Source organism: Podarcis pityusensis (assembly GCF_964106645.2).
Source record: "Podarcis pityusensis genome assembly, chromosome: 2".
In the NCBI taxonomy this organism is placed as follows: Eukaryota; Metazoa; Chordata; class Lepidosauria; order Squamata; family Lacertidae; genus Podarcis; species Podarcis pityusensis.
The window spans coordinates 38,947,525-38,963,001 of record NC_138029.1 but is presented as its reverse complement, the minus strand read 5'-3'; the positions used below and the strand labels follow the sequence as shown (position 1 = coordinate 38,963,001).

Here is a 15,477-nt window from a genome sequence, read left to right as displayed (position 1 = left end):
TTCAGAGAGGGAAAATGGCAATACTCAGAAATATTGCCCCAGACAACAGAAATAATATCCATGCATACTCCAAACCAAACACTGGTATATTTTAAACTACTAATTTCCATTTATATTTTGATTTTTTTTTTAAAAAAAGTTGCTTAACTTTTATGGATAATTTTAATGTATATTTAATATTCCATGTAAACCACTAAGTAACAGACCAACCACTTATGCACGTATCTCTTCCCAAAACATCTAGGGAAACTCTGCCCTTCAAAACAGACAAAATACTCCCTTGTCCCTCTAGGGCAACAAGAGGGCCCTCCGTCCCTTTTCTTATGATATTTAGAGAGAAGTTGGAAGGCAAAGCACTGCCCTATAGCTTTCCTTCTTTACTCCTTTCCTATGGAGGTGGACCCAGAGGCATTCTGGGGGAAAGGGGAATAGCTGGATGCTGCCCAAGTTAAAAATGAAAGAAATATTTAAAAGCCGTAAAGCAACGATGGGCAACATGGTGTCCTGCCCATGTTACAGACTACAGCTCCAATCACCCTTGAGCACTGGTCATGCTAGCTATGGATAACGGGAGTTGTAATTCCAAACACACCTAATGTTTAAAAATGGTCACCGGGGAGGTGACCCGAGGACTGCCCCATGATGTGGGGGCAGCAGGCCTATCTTAAGGCTGCGTTACATGTTGAGATTTTATATTTGGGTCAGAGTATCCAAGTACAAAATACACCAGTACTGTGACGATTGTAAAACATGCATTAGTATATTATTAGATACATATCATTTTAAAATTCTTGGAAGTGTCATCTGGGTAAGGACCAGATTGCTGCTTCAGACTGTTTTAAAAGGAATGTGTGGCTAATAAATATATAAACATGCCCTTTACAAATGATGTGGTGCCTGTATATTTTGTTCCTTGTACTCAACTACAGAAGGTCAGATGGGAAGAAGGGATGTACAAACACGTCTCAATTGTAATATTCATTTGCACTTTCTTCTGATGTTTTCCATTCCTATGCAATTGGTTTATTTTGCAAAAGTTTGTGTGCTGTTTCATTGCCTGCTGATGTGGAAATACTTGTAATTTCTAACGTTTTTTTTTATGTAGCACACATTAGACACATATATCTCAGCCATCAACAGATAACTTACAAATGAGTTACATTCCTTGTGTTTTCTGGGGTGGGGGGCGGGGGGGACCATGTTAGTATTTTGCAGCAAAAAAACTAGAGTCTTCTACTTCTTGCTACCTTGATTTCACAGTTCAATATAAACTTGTCATAGAATCAGAGTTGGAAGGGACCCTGAGGATCATCTAGTCCAACCCCCTACAATGCAGGAATATGCAGTGACCTTGGCATTATCAGCACCATGCTCTAACCAGCTACGCTACATGATCATCCTATCTTGCTTTTTTCACTCTGGCATCAGGGAGGAACAGTTTAGTTGTAAGTCAAGGTAACCCCAGGAAGTGTGGTTTTCCATGTGAAAAGAATAAGGAGCAATGCATTCCACTGGCTTTAAAATACACAAGAGGATACAGATTAAGTCTGAAATTGTAACCGTACTTGGAAGTCAGTGAGATTTACTTCTGAGTAGACATTGTTGGGATTGCAACATATTAGTGCATATAGGTGGCCTTAGGGTGAGAACAACACTTTAGAAACATGGACAGTAAAGAGGCACCTGTATACATGATGATGTAAATAATATATATAGCAAAGCAATTTACATATCTATTTACACATAACATGTTCATGTGGTGTGGTTTTTTTTAAGTTCGTTGTAGATAATTAAGGTAAATAGTTTCCACAGCGAGTGTCTCTGCCAGTGGGGATAAAATGGGCAGATTAAAGGAAATTTGCTTGATATTCTGTTTTCAGTGGATTCCTTCGACAACCCTAGTGAGAAGGGACATCTATTATGACCTCCCACAGTCTTGATACTATCTCCACTGACTTGCAGGCTGACAGGCCCTGGGCACGGGAGCTTGCTAAACTTTCTAACTAACTTCAGTTACTCCATGTTGCAGATAATCTTATTGAAATTTTTATTTGTGCCCCATTTAGTCAAAACCATCGAGCGATAGCAAGAATCGCCACAAAAAGCCCAAGGAGATGAAGCCAAAAGTGAAGAAGCTTAAGTACCACCAGTACATTCCCCCAGACCAGAAGGCGGAAAAGTCCCCTCCGCCCATGGACTCGGCCTATGCAAGGCTCCTGCAGCAGCAGCAGCTCTTCCTGCAGCTCCAGATCCTCAGCCAGCAGCAGCAGCACCGGCACCAGCAGCACTTCAACTATCCGGGGCCCCATTCCATGCAGCTAAAGTGAGTTGGTAACGGAAAGGTTTCCTAGAGTGACCTTTCCACCTTACCCAGGTTTGATTTCTTGCCGCAGTCAATTTGGGGCACATTCCAGCCCATTAGTCACTTTTAAGCTCTGTTAATTTAAATAGGCCTCTCCCTTTTAAGTGTGGTCAACTCTTCCAAACTTCAGCAGGATTGTACCCTTCAGGACGACAGTGGTGATGCAGTAAATTTTATTGCAGAGCAACTCAGGTTGGTCAACCCATCGCACAAGTGCTATAAAACAGGCAAAGTGTAACTCCTCAGCAATAGCTTGCTTTTATTTTCAGAAAGGTGACCAAATTATACCAGCTGCTATTCAGATTTTTCAAGCTAAAGTGTCATCCCAGCTACTTTTTGGGATCCCAATATGGATAGAAGCATATAATAGTGATTTAGATAAGATACACTCAAGTTTCTTGAGATGTATCCTGGGGCTCCTAAGTTCAATCGAGTATGAGACGATGTATGCAGAACTAGGTGTACACGTGATGGAATACTGGATGAAGGCTAGCACTATAAAATACTGGCTGCGTTGCCATTTTTGCTGCCAACCTTTGAGTCTGCTCTCTGACTTGCTTAAGAACTCTTATACATCCAGATCGTTCCAGCTCTTACATAGCAAAATTAGATCTATTGGTATTGACTTGGAATCCTGGTATAATTCAAGTGAGCAATATATTTATTGCAATATTCAAACTAGATTAAGGGACATTCATCGAATCAGTTGTAAATAAAATTTGCTCCCCCAAGTTCTATGGTTTAAATACACCAGATAACAGGGTCACTTAAATCTCAAAATTAATAATTCCAGCCCAACGCAGGGCCTTTATGTGAGCCCAGCTGAACATTTCCCCCTCAGCTCTTGTCAAAGGCAGATATTTAAACATCCCCAGAAATGATAGACATTGCAGGTGTTATTTGAACGTGCCAGACACTGTGGAACATATCCTTTTCTACTGTCCATTGTACAACCAGCTATGTAAACACGTGCTATCTCCTTTTTTGGGAAGTCTAACATCATGGCACAATGAAAATATCAGATTCTATCTGTCTGACACTTACTCAGAAGTAACTGCAAAGGTGGCTAAGATTTTCTCAATAGTATCTCTTAGAGCGGTGACTGGCACTATTTAGCAGGAAGAAATCCCAATGATAATTCTTGTAATTATATATTTTACATGGCTTTTATTTGTATATATGGATGTTTTATGATGGCCAGTACTTGTAGTGCCTAATAAAGGTTTGGTGAAGTAAGTAAGAATACTGATATTTAAAAAGAAGAAGAAAACAAAAGGGGGAAAATGTTCTGCACTTTTATTTTTTACAGGCAACCCAATGAGCAAATGGCCAAAACCTCAAACTCTTCCCCATCGACAGTTGCCAACAGCCCTCTTTCCCCTGGGAAGGGAAGCTTTTCAGGGCAATCCTGCATTTCGTCTCTCAAGCCAGGTCCTCTCCCATCCAACCTGGATGATTTAAAAGTGAGTACTGAATGCAAAAGTTGATGAAAAGTGTAAAACCTTCTGAAACTACATGTGGAGGCAGTGTGTTCCTCCAGCAAACACATGGTTAACACATGCACTTCGGTCAATATCCCAAATTAATCAAAATTCAAATATCACATAAATTGAAGCAGTCAACCACCACCATAAGATCAACAGACCAACTAGGGTCAGTGGACTGTAGAGAAGAGACCAAATTATTATTTGCCAAAGCTGACTTAGAACTAATAAAATCGGACATCGTAGCTTGTTTAAAAACAGATGGCAGAGCCAGTTCTATTTCAATAATATTCGTTGTTTAAGAATGCAAACCATTATTTTACTAACACACTAAATTAAAACAAAATTAACACAAAGGCAACCCTGGAACAAGAAAAAACCTCAAGCATTAAAAATAACATACGTTAAGATATCAATTGAAACCAAGTTCCCTAAGCGAACACTTATATACACACAGGCATGTGCCAGAGGCACAACCTCAGGCAGCTGTTGCTGAAAATATAGGCCATCCACAGGAAGCAAAGTAATGGGAAGTTCAACAAGCTCTGATGTTCTGCCTAGTCTTCACCTGGAGGACTTGCTTGTGCCCAAAGGGCTGCAGCTCCTAAGCAGGGACAGGAGAGTATCCTCAGGAGTAATGATGGTTGACTGGAAAGCATGCCTTCTCTTTCCCCCAAGTTTCTCAAGAAGCACTGCTCTGTCTATATCTAAAATGTAAGAAGGGCAGCCCAGGTTAAAACCAGCCACAAATTCATTAGGTGTAGGCAGTGCTATTTTTCTAGAAAAAGAGGTGCCAGAACTCACAATGAATGTCTCCCTTGTTCTCTTAGAATGGCAACGGAGCTCACCTGAGAGGTGCTGAAACTGAATTCCGGCTGAAAAATAAGCCCTGGGTGCAGACGTTCAGTCCCACTCCAGGCTTATTACAACTTGCATAATTTTAATTTGAACAGCATAGCACCTAAGGCAATAGAAATAATTAGAGATGTCCAAGTAATGTTGTGCTAAGCAGCACAGGGACAAACTGACATATCCAGTCCAATTAATAGCAGCCATTTTGGAGCCCAAACTTTACCCAGCCCAACTCTTTGTCCGTGCAAATAATCTCTGGTTTAGATTTGGGTCAGGATCCACTGTAAGCAGGTTGCTACTTTGCCACAAAGTTGAACTGAAAAGCGACCTTGCCACTGACTAAACGGCTTTCATTCCAGGTGTCGGAGCTGAGGCAGCAGCTCCGAATAAGGGGCCTCCCTGTATCAGGTACGAAAACGGCCTTGATGGAACGCCTGAGGCCCTTCCAGGAGTGCAGCGGGGGTTCTGTGCCCAGCTTCAATGAGATAACCACCGTCACCTTCCCAGTGACACCAACCAACTCTCTCTCCAGCTACCAGTCGCAGTCTTCGGCCAGCCTGCTGTCCAATGGCTTTTACCACTTTGGCAGCACCAGCTCTACTCCCCCCATCTCCCCAGCTTCCTCAGACCTATCGGTGAATGGCTCCTTGCCAGACAGTTTCAACGAAGGACCAATGTCTTCCCCCCATTTTGTCCTGCACCCTTCCCCTGTGCAAGGCGGGTGTGAAGAAAGCCTGATGGGAAGCATGAACGGCGCTGGCATCCAGCTCGACGTGGAAAGGGTTGACACAGAGAAAGACAAGATGCTGGTGGAAAAGCAGAAGGTCATCAATGAGCTGACCTGGAAACTGCAGCAAGAGCAGAGGCAAGTGGAAGAGCTGAGGATGCAGCTGCAGAAGCGCAAAAGGAGCCACGGCTTGGACGAGAAGCAGCCCTCTCCACACTTCTTCGGCTTTCCGATCAAGCAAGAAAACCCAGCGTCCAGTTGTCCCTTTGCCTCTAAGCAAGCTTCCTTGAAAGGCCAGGCTAGCAACTCGGACACACTGAGAAACTGTGGGACACCTCAGCTGCCCCATCTTGTAAATAGCCATTGCATGGAACCGTCAGGACAGAGCGGCATACTGTCCTCCACATTCCTAAGCCCACAGTGCTCTCCCCAGCATTCTCCACTAGAGGCAGCAAAGAGTCCGCAACACATCAGCCTTCCACCCTCACCAAACAGCCATTACCTCCTCTCTGTGTCCCCCAGCACTCAGGGAGAAGGACGCAGCAGCTCTCCACAGCCCAGCAGCCATCTTCGCACAGCTCCAGTAAGAAAGCTACTTGTTATTATTATTATTATTATTATTATTATTATTATTATTATGGGGTGCAGAGTTAGGGGAGGGTGTTAAAGCAGCTCCCATTCTATCCAGATTCCAAACTGCTCAGAGCTTCAAAGGCACTTTGAACTGTGCCCAGAATCAGACTGGGGGGCAGTGCAATGTTTCAAAACTGGCAGGCTGTGTTCCATGTGTCCAGGCCCAGTTTACCTACTGTAGCTATTATTGCTTCTCAGTTGATGAAATACCAAACAGGAAAGGAGGAGTTTAATTGCCCATCTTCCAGTGATTAAAATATACATCTGTTGGTTTGCATTCAAGTTGCAGAACGGCATTTCAAGGATGGTGGCATACACATAAGCAGAGTAGGTTCAACTTTTTCAGAAGTCATTAAGAAACTGGACACTACCCACTCTTCCACATATACAGCTTTATTACCACCCTTGGTGACCCTGTAACTCTCTCCTGCCCATTCAAAAGAAAGTATATCACCTAAGCCATGGGTAGGCAAACTAAGGCCCGGGGCCGCATCCGACCCAATCGCTTTCTAAATCTGGCCCGCGGATGGTCCAGGAAACAGTGTGTTTTTACATGAGTAGAATGTGTGCTTTTATTTAAAATGTACCTCTGGGTTATTTGTGGGGCATAGAAGTTCATTCATTCCCCCCCAAAAAAATATAGTCCGGCCCCCCACAAGGTCTGAGGGACAGTGGACCGGCCCCCTGCTGAAAAAGTTGGCTCACCCCTGCCCTAAACCAGGCAGCCTTTACTGCAGTTTTCTGCTAGTGGGTGGGGGAATTCAATATTATTTCAAAATTCCTTTGCAGAACTTTGTAAGTGCCATTATCAATGGCAAAACTGTTATTACAGCAAGGGAGATGGGCTTCCGGAGCCTTGACTTTTTCTCATGCTTCCACTGGATTTGCAATGAGATCACCTCATTGACTGTTGATTTGTTCCCATGTGCAAGAGGTAAATTTATGGAGGCAACTGCTGAATAGCAGTCTTGGCCCAAGTTTGGCTTGATCCCTGTGATTGATTTTGGTTCCACACAGGTGCCAGCACAAGGTAGTCAGAAGTATTCCATTCTGTCTCCTGGCTTTTGCAAGTCAAATGCTGCCCTCCCAGATGGAAAGCAGCCACCACCCTACGCTGATGCTGTGAAACAGGTAACAGGCTGGTGCTTGGTAGGCTATGCTTGGCTGCAGATAGCTTGCTTTGATTGTTATGTACATCAAAGCCAACTGCAGATTTGAGAGTGTTGTGTGACCTATGAGTGAAAGCAGATGACTACCGACAGCCTTGAAAACTGAATTTATTGTTGTCGAAAGAGTTATATACAGTCAATTGGATTAAAAGCAAATGCAAATTCATTCAACCTCTTATTTGTTCAGACATTGAATAAGCAGCTGAAGTGATTCAGGTGACTTCTGTTGGAAGGGCCATCTGAATTTTTAGAAGAAACAGAATGATCTCTGAATGAACTAAGTTTGCAAGCTACAGCTGAACACTTGGTTCAAAAAAGTACACACAAGAGCACTGCAGGATGGCCCCTAAAGAGGTAATTGCAGTGGGTCACACAAAGTTTGTGTGGGTTAACAGGAGCCAACGTAAGCATACTTACTAGGAAGTAAGTACCAATGAATGTGGTGGGATTTTATTCTAAGTAACATTAGTTACAGGTTGAACATCTGAGTGAAGGAGGGAGTTTTCATTCCACTTTGGGAGGGCTATTGATCTTGCTTCTCTGAGGCTTTTATGAACTATAATGGTATTAATTGTAATACATAACAGCCTACTATACGCACAAAAAACTGCTCAAGTATTGTAGGAGACCTGTTTCAACTAGTTACTAAGGAATCATTGTTTATTTAACATGCCTGTCTAGGAGATTCTATCATCCTTATATGTCTGAGGCTTCAGCTTTCTTTTGAAAGCATCTCTCAATATCCATCAAAGCTGATTTTTCTAGTATAGTAGTGTGTGGCTCCAGTACCAACTTCCTAACATCCCTTGCTTTTTTCTTGCTGCAGCAGATGACCCGAAGCCAGCAAATGGATGAACTGTTGGATGTGCTTATTGAAACTGGAGGTAGGTGATATCCCTAAGGCAAGACTGTTGGTTCTGGTCAAAGTAAGTATGAGCGAAGTCTCCGGCTGCCCAAAGAGGGTGCACTGTGATCGCTGTGTCTGCACTAACCCCTAGCCCCAATGCTTTTCATTGCCTGAAGGGTGGTACCCAAAATGGCAATTTCAGAGAATTTCCCCTAGTCATAAGGTAAAGGTAAAGGGACCCCTGACCATTCGGTCCAGTCATGGCCGACTCTGGGGTTGCGACGCTCATCTCGCTTTATTGGCCAAGGGAGCCGGCGTACAGCTTCCGGGTCATGTGGCTGGCATGACTAAGCTGCTTCTGGCGAACAAGAGCAGCGCACGGAAACGCCGTTTACCTTCCTGCCGGAGTGGTACCTATTTATCTACTTGCACTTTGACGTGCTTTCGAACTGCTAGGTTGGCAGGAGCAGGGACCGAGCAACGGGAGCTCACCCTGTCAAGGGGATTCGAACTGCAGACCTTCTGATTGGCAAGTCTTAGGCTCTGTGGTTTAACCCACAGCACCACCTGCGTCCTTACCCCCTAGTCATAGTAAGCCATAATTTGAGCCCAATGCCTACTGCTCAATGTAGCCATGGTCATAGCCCATGAAAGAAAGTGCCGCTCCCAAAGTGCATTTTCTTGATGGGCTTATTTTAAGCAACCAGATGTGGCCCTCAGACTGTCACTGGACCCCAACTCACATCAACCCCAGTCAGCAATGATGGGAGATGAAGCCCAAAATCTGGAGGGCCACAGTTTAGCCACCCTTGCACTAAAATAGATTGTGTGGTCTTAACAATCAGAATCTGATATAAGCATACAGGAATCTATCTGTCTGACATTAACCTGGAAGTAACTGCAAGGGTGGCTGAGTTTTGGTCAACAGTATCTCTTAGAGTGGTGAATGGCACTATTTAGTGGGAAGAAATCCCATTTTTATATAGTTTACATGTCTATTTATTTGTATATATTTTAAATTTTATATATCAATGTTTTATACTTGTAATGCCTAATAATGGTTTGGTGAAATATTAAGATTCTAGTTGCTGTAGGATGTCCCATACTCATCCACTCATCTTTTTCCCTCTTAACAAGTTCTTGCCAACACACATATACTTAGTGATAATTTCTTCTACTGATTTCCTTCCTGCGGTCCTTGGATGGAGCACCTACTGTGTTCCCTGACCACAATCTGCTGTTGGCTCTTCTGCGATCTTTCTGTTCTTCTCACCCAGGCATTCCTAGTTACACCTTACAGGCTCACAGAACCACAAAGTAGATTCCTGGTATGCCAAGTTACTCTAGCATAGCATCACATAAAGCTATATCCAACCAAAAGAAAAGTAGGACACACTTCTCTGACAGCAACAGTGAATTACGATGTGCTCCATTGGGTATCTCATACTGTAGACAAAGGAGTCTGCCGTCTTGACAGGCAGTAATCACTGATGTGCAAGATGTTTTATAACATTTCAAGTTGTAGGGTGGCTTGGGGTGCATGGCATAGTAAAGTTGTAGATCTGCTCTTGATGAGCCTTTTTTGTTTGCAAACAGAAATGCCTGCAAATGCCAAAGAGGACCGCCCTTGCCTTCAGAAGGTGCCTCAGATAACAGTGTCTTCGGGGACCTCCGGCACTTCCTCGCTACTGAAGACATCTGCTTCATTTGAGCAAGGCCCCTCAGGTCAGCTGTCCTTTGAACACTGCCCTAGCAGCAACAACAGTCATCTGGAAATCTTGTTAAATTCCCACAGCCCTCTGGGGCGGTCGAGTGAAATCACCCTACTGAAAGTGGGTGAAGAACCACACTTTGAAGGGGTGATGGAAGGATTTTCCAACAAAGCTGCCGATGAACTGCTGACACCCCACGAGATCCTGCCCACTCCCCTGTCGCCCATGGAGACCCAGCTGTCTCCCTCTTCTGGGGAAGGAACTGGTTTGCACATGAGCTTCACAGAGTCTCCTTGGGAAACAATGGAATGGCTGGACCTCACTCCGCCTAGCTCAGCCAACGGTTTCGGTTCCCTCACCACCACTGGGCCCAGCATCTTCAACATTGATTTCTTAGATGTTAGTGATCTCAACTTGAACAGTACCATGGACCTGCATTTACAACAGTGGTGAACAGAATAAGCCTTATGTGTGGGGATGCAGCTGAACACAAACAGATTTCCATTAAAGAGACTCAGATACTTTATCAGAGAGCTCTGGTGACAGCCAGGGAGAAGAAACTGGAGTCAGTTTTCCCAGGACATTCCCCTCCCCTATTACAAATGAAATTGCCAGATAATCTCCCACACACCACAAAGCAAATCTCTGGCGCAGGAGTCTCCTCCTCAGCAAGCACAGCTAACTTTAGTAGCTTCCAAGAAAGACTCACTCTGCAGCAGAATTATGTTTGGTATGCACATCCATTTCATCCCTAACATATCTATCATCCAGATCAGGTTCTGCTATATTGTCTCTTATTACCTACTGTGGGGAAAAATTTGGTTCACTTACAGCTTGCAACACACTGCATGGCAGCCACTGCCTTTCCTCCTGATTCTATACATGAAGACTTAAAAAAAAGTCAGCTCACGAAGAAGCCATTGTCAGACCAGTAACCTCCAAGCCATCCTTTCACTAAACACTTCTCCCTCTGCCCTGTCTTACCAATTTTAAAGGCACTAGAAATAGAAGTAAAGCAATCTGACTTGTTTATGTGGTGGGCACTCAGCTTGAAAAGAATGCAGAATAATATAAAAAGCAAGTACATAAATGAAGGACTTTTAATTGACTAGAGGTCTGGGGCGACTTCTATCAATTTTCTGTTTCAGGGTACATTCCTCCCTTCATAAGTACTTTGCTCATTTCTTAATTAAATTAAAAATATAAACATATCTATAATTTGATATAGATAAATCTATAGCATTTCAACACACTATTAAAACCAACAATATTCTTATATATGATATAAATATTATCTGTGAGTGTATCAGATCGTCATGAATAAATTTACAAGAAGCAATAAAGTAATCGTAACTTATAAAAATGGAAAGGATTACCAATTTAAATTCTGTTTCAAATTCCAAAAACACTTCGAAGGACTCACATTCCTCCTCATATACCAAATAATTTATTCAGTTTAATAAACAGGCAGTCTTGAATAAATTGATAATATTGAATAATATGTTGCCCAGAGCCGATCTGAAAAAGTGACAAAGTTTAATCAGCATAACAAGTGAAGGTTGCAAATTTACGACTAAGTCTACCACGGTGGAAGAAACTGGGCAACTGTTGTAGCCTAAACCTATGGCCTTTGTCGATCTTTAAATTAAGATATTGCCAGATCTAAGTCCGTGAGTGATGGTACAGAACGCAGTCTGGGTTTTCTCTACATGTCGCAACAGATCTGTATGCTGTATCATACATGACCATCAAGCTGCTGCTAGAATGCTCACACCTGTTACTGCACAGGGCAGACCCCAAAAAGGAGGCTGCCAGGTTTTCATCTAGGGCAAGGTCAGGTTAGCTGGTACAAGGCAGGACTACAGCAGGCCCAGCTACACAGGAACCAATTCCCAGCCCAAAGGCTTCATACCAAGCACCAGATACTCATTATGTTCCTAACCATCGCTTTCCTGAGGGCAGACAAGAATATTGCAATGTATCACTCAAATATGTTGCCTCATTAAAAGAAGATGCAAATGCTGCCAGCCTGGTAGGGTTCCTTTGTTCACATGTGGGTAGGCTTCACCCAGGTGATGACTCCAAAGCTACATATAAAAAACAAAGTCTGGGTAATGAGCAAAGCACTATGTTGTGAGATATCTACCCTTTATTCGTTTTAACCATAGTTCTCCCTGTATACCACAAAGTGAGGGCCCAGCCCTCAGCCACAATTCCAAACTATACTCAGATCCACTTGAGCAACAGATCCTCACTATACCGCTGAATGTCCACAGTAACAATTGAATGTTATAATTTACCTATACAGTGGTACCTCTAGATATGAACGGGATCTGTTCCGGAGCCCCGTTTGCATCTAGAAGCAAACGTAACTAGCAATGGCACGTCTGCGCATGACGTCATTTTGAGCGTCTGTGCATGCGCAAGCGGCGAAACTTGGAAGTAACACGCTCCGTTACTTCCGGGTTGCCGCGGAGCGCAACTTGAACATGCTCAACCCGAAGCGCATTCAACCCAAGGTATGACTGTAAATGATTATTAATAATTTCCTTAATGCCCAGTGAGCTTACCGTTTGTCTTCTTGCACATACCTTCTTATCTTTCATTCTAGCAAGTTCAAAACCCTTTACATTCCCCTCAGTTTTACTTTTGCCTATAGACCAAATGCTGAGTGGTTGGGCCTAGGAAGCAGATAGTTGACTGGGGGCTAAATCTTGAGTCTAGTTATGAGACTGACAAAAGAAATGTAGAAGCAAAAGTCCCAACGGCACTTAAAATGTATCCTACTTGGCTCAAAGCTAGGTGGTAGTTTAAAACAAATTACACTACTGTATCCACAGTGATGGAAAGCGTATTTTAACTAAACCGGTCCCTATATGTCAGGATTTATTAATTTATTTTTAAAAAACAAAATCACTTCTGCTTCCTGTTGCAACCAAATCTGAAAATGGCAGCTGCTGTCAAAGGTGCATCATGCTTCAAAATACTAGTTAAGGAGGTGAATAAGCCTTTAAAACAATAGTCTGCTATGATGTTTATGGCCCTTGAGTGAAACTTTGCTTGAACTATACCGGTGCTATAAATTAATACAGCTTAAGCAGGTGGTGAGACATATGTTGAAAGGGGAGGGCAGGTACTTATATAGGTACTTCCAAATTGGCAACTCTTAGTTGTGCACAATCATTACTCTCCATAAAGTCTTTTCCATACAGAAAAACTTTCCACACTCAGAGTTGAGGATATAGTACTTGTTTTATGTGTAATCTGCACCACTAGATATGACATAGGCATGGAAGTGGGAAAGGGACCATTCTGAACAAGCCAAATTAATTCTTTAATTTACAACAAACCACTTTTTTAAAGTTCTATTATATGGTTTACTTTTATGGCTTCTTAAAAAATACAGCACTTTTTAAATTAAGATAATGGTAAGAAAACAACAATTTTTAAAGCAATTTCAATTCTTAAAATTTGAGTTAAATTGTTTTTCATGTAAGTACAATTGTGTGATTATTTCAATTCTAATAAATAGGCAAAAGTGTTCTAGCACAAATAAAAGATGCTTTGAAAAACCATACTTACAAAATTGTGCAAATGGAAAAACTAATAGGGATGGTGTGCTGAAGTAGATGACTAGCAACAGGTTCACCTGCCCAGTATGTCAGAGTGTACATAAAATCCACACAAAAAGGATAGAATAGTACTATGGTGATCTACAGCTATGGGGATCGTACTGTTGTTCTCTTTTAAAAATGGTATGAAGAGACAGAAGGAAAAACAGGATAATAATTTGATGACATCATGCTGATGTCCCACAGAAAGCGTGAAGCATTCAGCCAAAAACACCTAGCATGGAAGCGTGCAGCATCACAAAGCACATTCTACTACAGCAGAATGGCGCCTCCGAACAGCAAGACAATAGCAGTCAACTGAACCAAACAGATACCTTGCAATGCACACAATACCAGTGAGAAGAATCGCCTTAAAAAATAAACCTCTACTGCCTCCTTCACATGGTGCTGCACCTCTTTCAAGACATCCTTTCCTTCAACACACCTGTCTGTGATCTACACTACACAAGCAGCAGCCTCATTGACATCATATTCAACCTTTTAATTGCCTAAGGCTTGTGAAAAGAAGCTCCCATTTACAGTATTGTGACACAGAACTAACTGCAGAGGATGCTCAAGACCACAGTATCTTCGTGCCTTAGCCATTGCTTTTTTCTGGATTTCCTGCCCAGCCTCACCTGTAGTGCAGGGAGCAGAGTGAAAATCCCATGCAAGGTCTTCCAGAGAACAGCTATGAATCCACATCCAAAGAGGAGGAGCTTGTTCTTCTTGGCTAGCTGGGTACTTTGCAGTACTGGCCAATTCATCAGTGTTTTTATTTCTTCTGTAAACCTCTGTGCACTGCAATTCAGAAGGGTCGCACAGTATGGAAGGGCATGTGTAAGAAACAGTTTGTGGCTGCTTTGGACGGATCTGGCCATTTCCTGAAACTGTGTAAAAGTATTGCAAACCAAAGCTAATTACAAAATTATTTACCAAATGAGTGTATTTAATATTGTGTTACTGGAAGGAGTTGTTGGAAATCAAGACAGTACAAAAAGGACCACGTGCCCTCGTGTGTCTTCTTGGCTGAAGAACAGCCTGGACCAGGAGAGCTGTCTCTGCAGACCTCAATATGTGTAGAACTCCAGCCTCACTAGGGTGACTAAACTTCTGAGGTCAAGTAGGGGAAGAACGAACAACTGGTTTTAATATTGCTGCATGTTGTATAAAAAAATGTTAATTTTTTTTTATAAGGTCACTATTTAAAGCATGAATTTTCTATTGTACAAATGTTCACACAGTGCACTGGTAGGATAGAACAATCCTTCACATGCTTGTTTTCTTTTACTTAATTTTAATATGCAAAAAGTTAGAAGTCATTCCATTGAGGCTTTTTAATAGCACTTGAATACAGACTAGTTTTAGGTGCTACACTGCCATGCGGTACAGGGCTTTTTATCCTTATTTAAAGGGATGCTGTCAACTATATATATATATATATTAAAAAACCACACTGTAAATAAACACAATGCCTTACCTCTGTGATCAGCACTGCCGTACTTAATTAAAAGACTCCCTGTGATGTCACACTGAGTGCTTGTTTTGCAGTTATTGTGTCATGTGCAAGCTTTAACAATAGTAGATATTCCAAGATTTCTTCAGTGCTCTATCCATAAAGCCTGGCCATCCTGGACTAGTTTATCTCTCATTTCACCTTTACAAGCCACTATGTGCAGAAAGTTAGGCAGAAAGTCAATAATTTGTTCAGTGAACTTCAAAGACACGTCATATCACAGCTTCTTGTCATTTAACTGCTAAAGTAGAAGTGAAAAATGCAATTTCCCCCTCTGGTCTACAAAATAAAATCTTTTTTTTTAAAAAATGCCTCCCCCCCCACCCCAAATGATAGAAATGGAAGAGGCTGGTAATGGTCTGGAGAACGTATGAGAATTTAGTTCAAAATGATTTCAATGAATTTATTGAAACCAGTAACATAAAAATACAAAACAGATGGAACAAGAAACAAAAGTCCCAAATGGCAGCTACCTTGTTGGGCAGGGCTACTCATGAGAAATATCTTTTGTGTTAAATTACAAATATAACATAAATCAGCAACGTGATGCTGTTGCCCAAAAGG

The 15,477-nt window shown here is 42.2% G+C and overlaps 1 protein-coding gene across 11 annotated transcripts in view; it reads left to right on the top strand.

The window, feature by feature from the left end:
- MYOCD (myocardin) overlaps positions 1 to 14,927 on the top strand; it is a 229,354-nt gene extending 214,427 nt beyond the window's left edge. For all 11 annotated transcript variants that reach the window (XM_080993668.1, XM_080993672.1, XM_080993671.1 and 8 more), the window contains 6 exons: positions 2,067 to 2,323; positions 3,672 to 3,825; positions 5,058 to 6,008; positions 7,076 to 7,189; positions 8,054 to 8,111; positions 9,671 to 14,927. In XM_080993668.1, the coding sequence (XP_080849794.1) occupies positions 2,067 to 2,323; positions 3,672 to 3,825; positions 5,058 to 6,008; positions 7,076 to 7,189; positions 8,054 to 8,111; positions 9,671 to 10,239 (2,103 nt within the window). In that variant the 3' untranslated portion in view covers positions 10,240 to 14,927. The remainder of the gene's footprint in view (positions 1 to 2,066; positions 2,324 to 3,671; positions 3,826 to 5,057; positions 6,009 to 7,075; positions 7,190 to 8,053; positions 8,112 to 9,670) is intronic.
- The last annotated feature ends 550 nt before the right edge of the window (positions 14,928 to 15,477 follow it).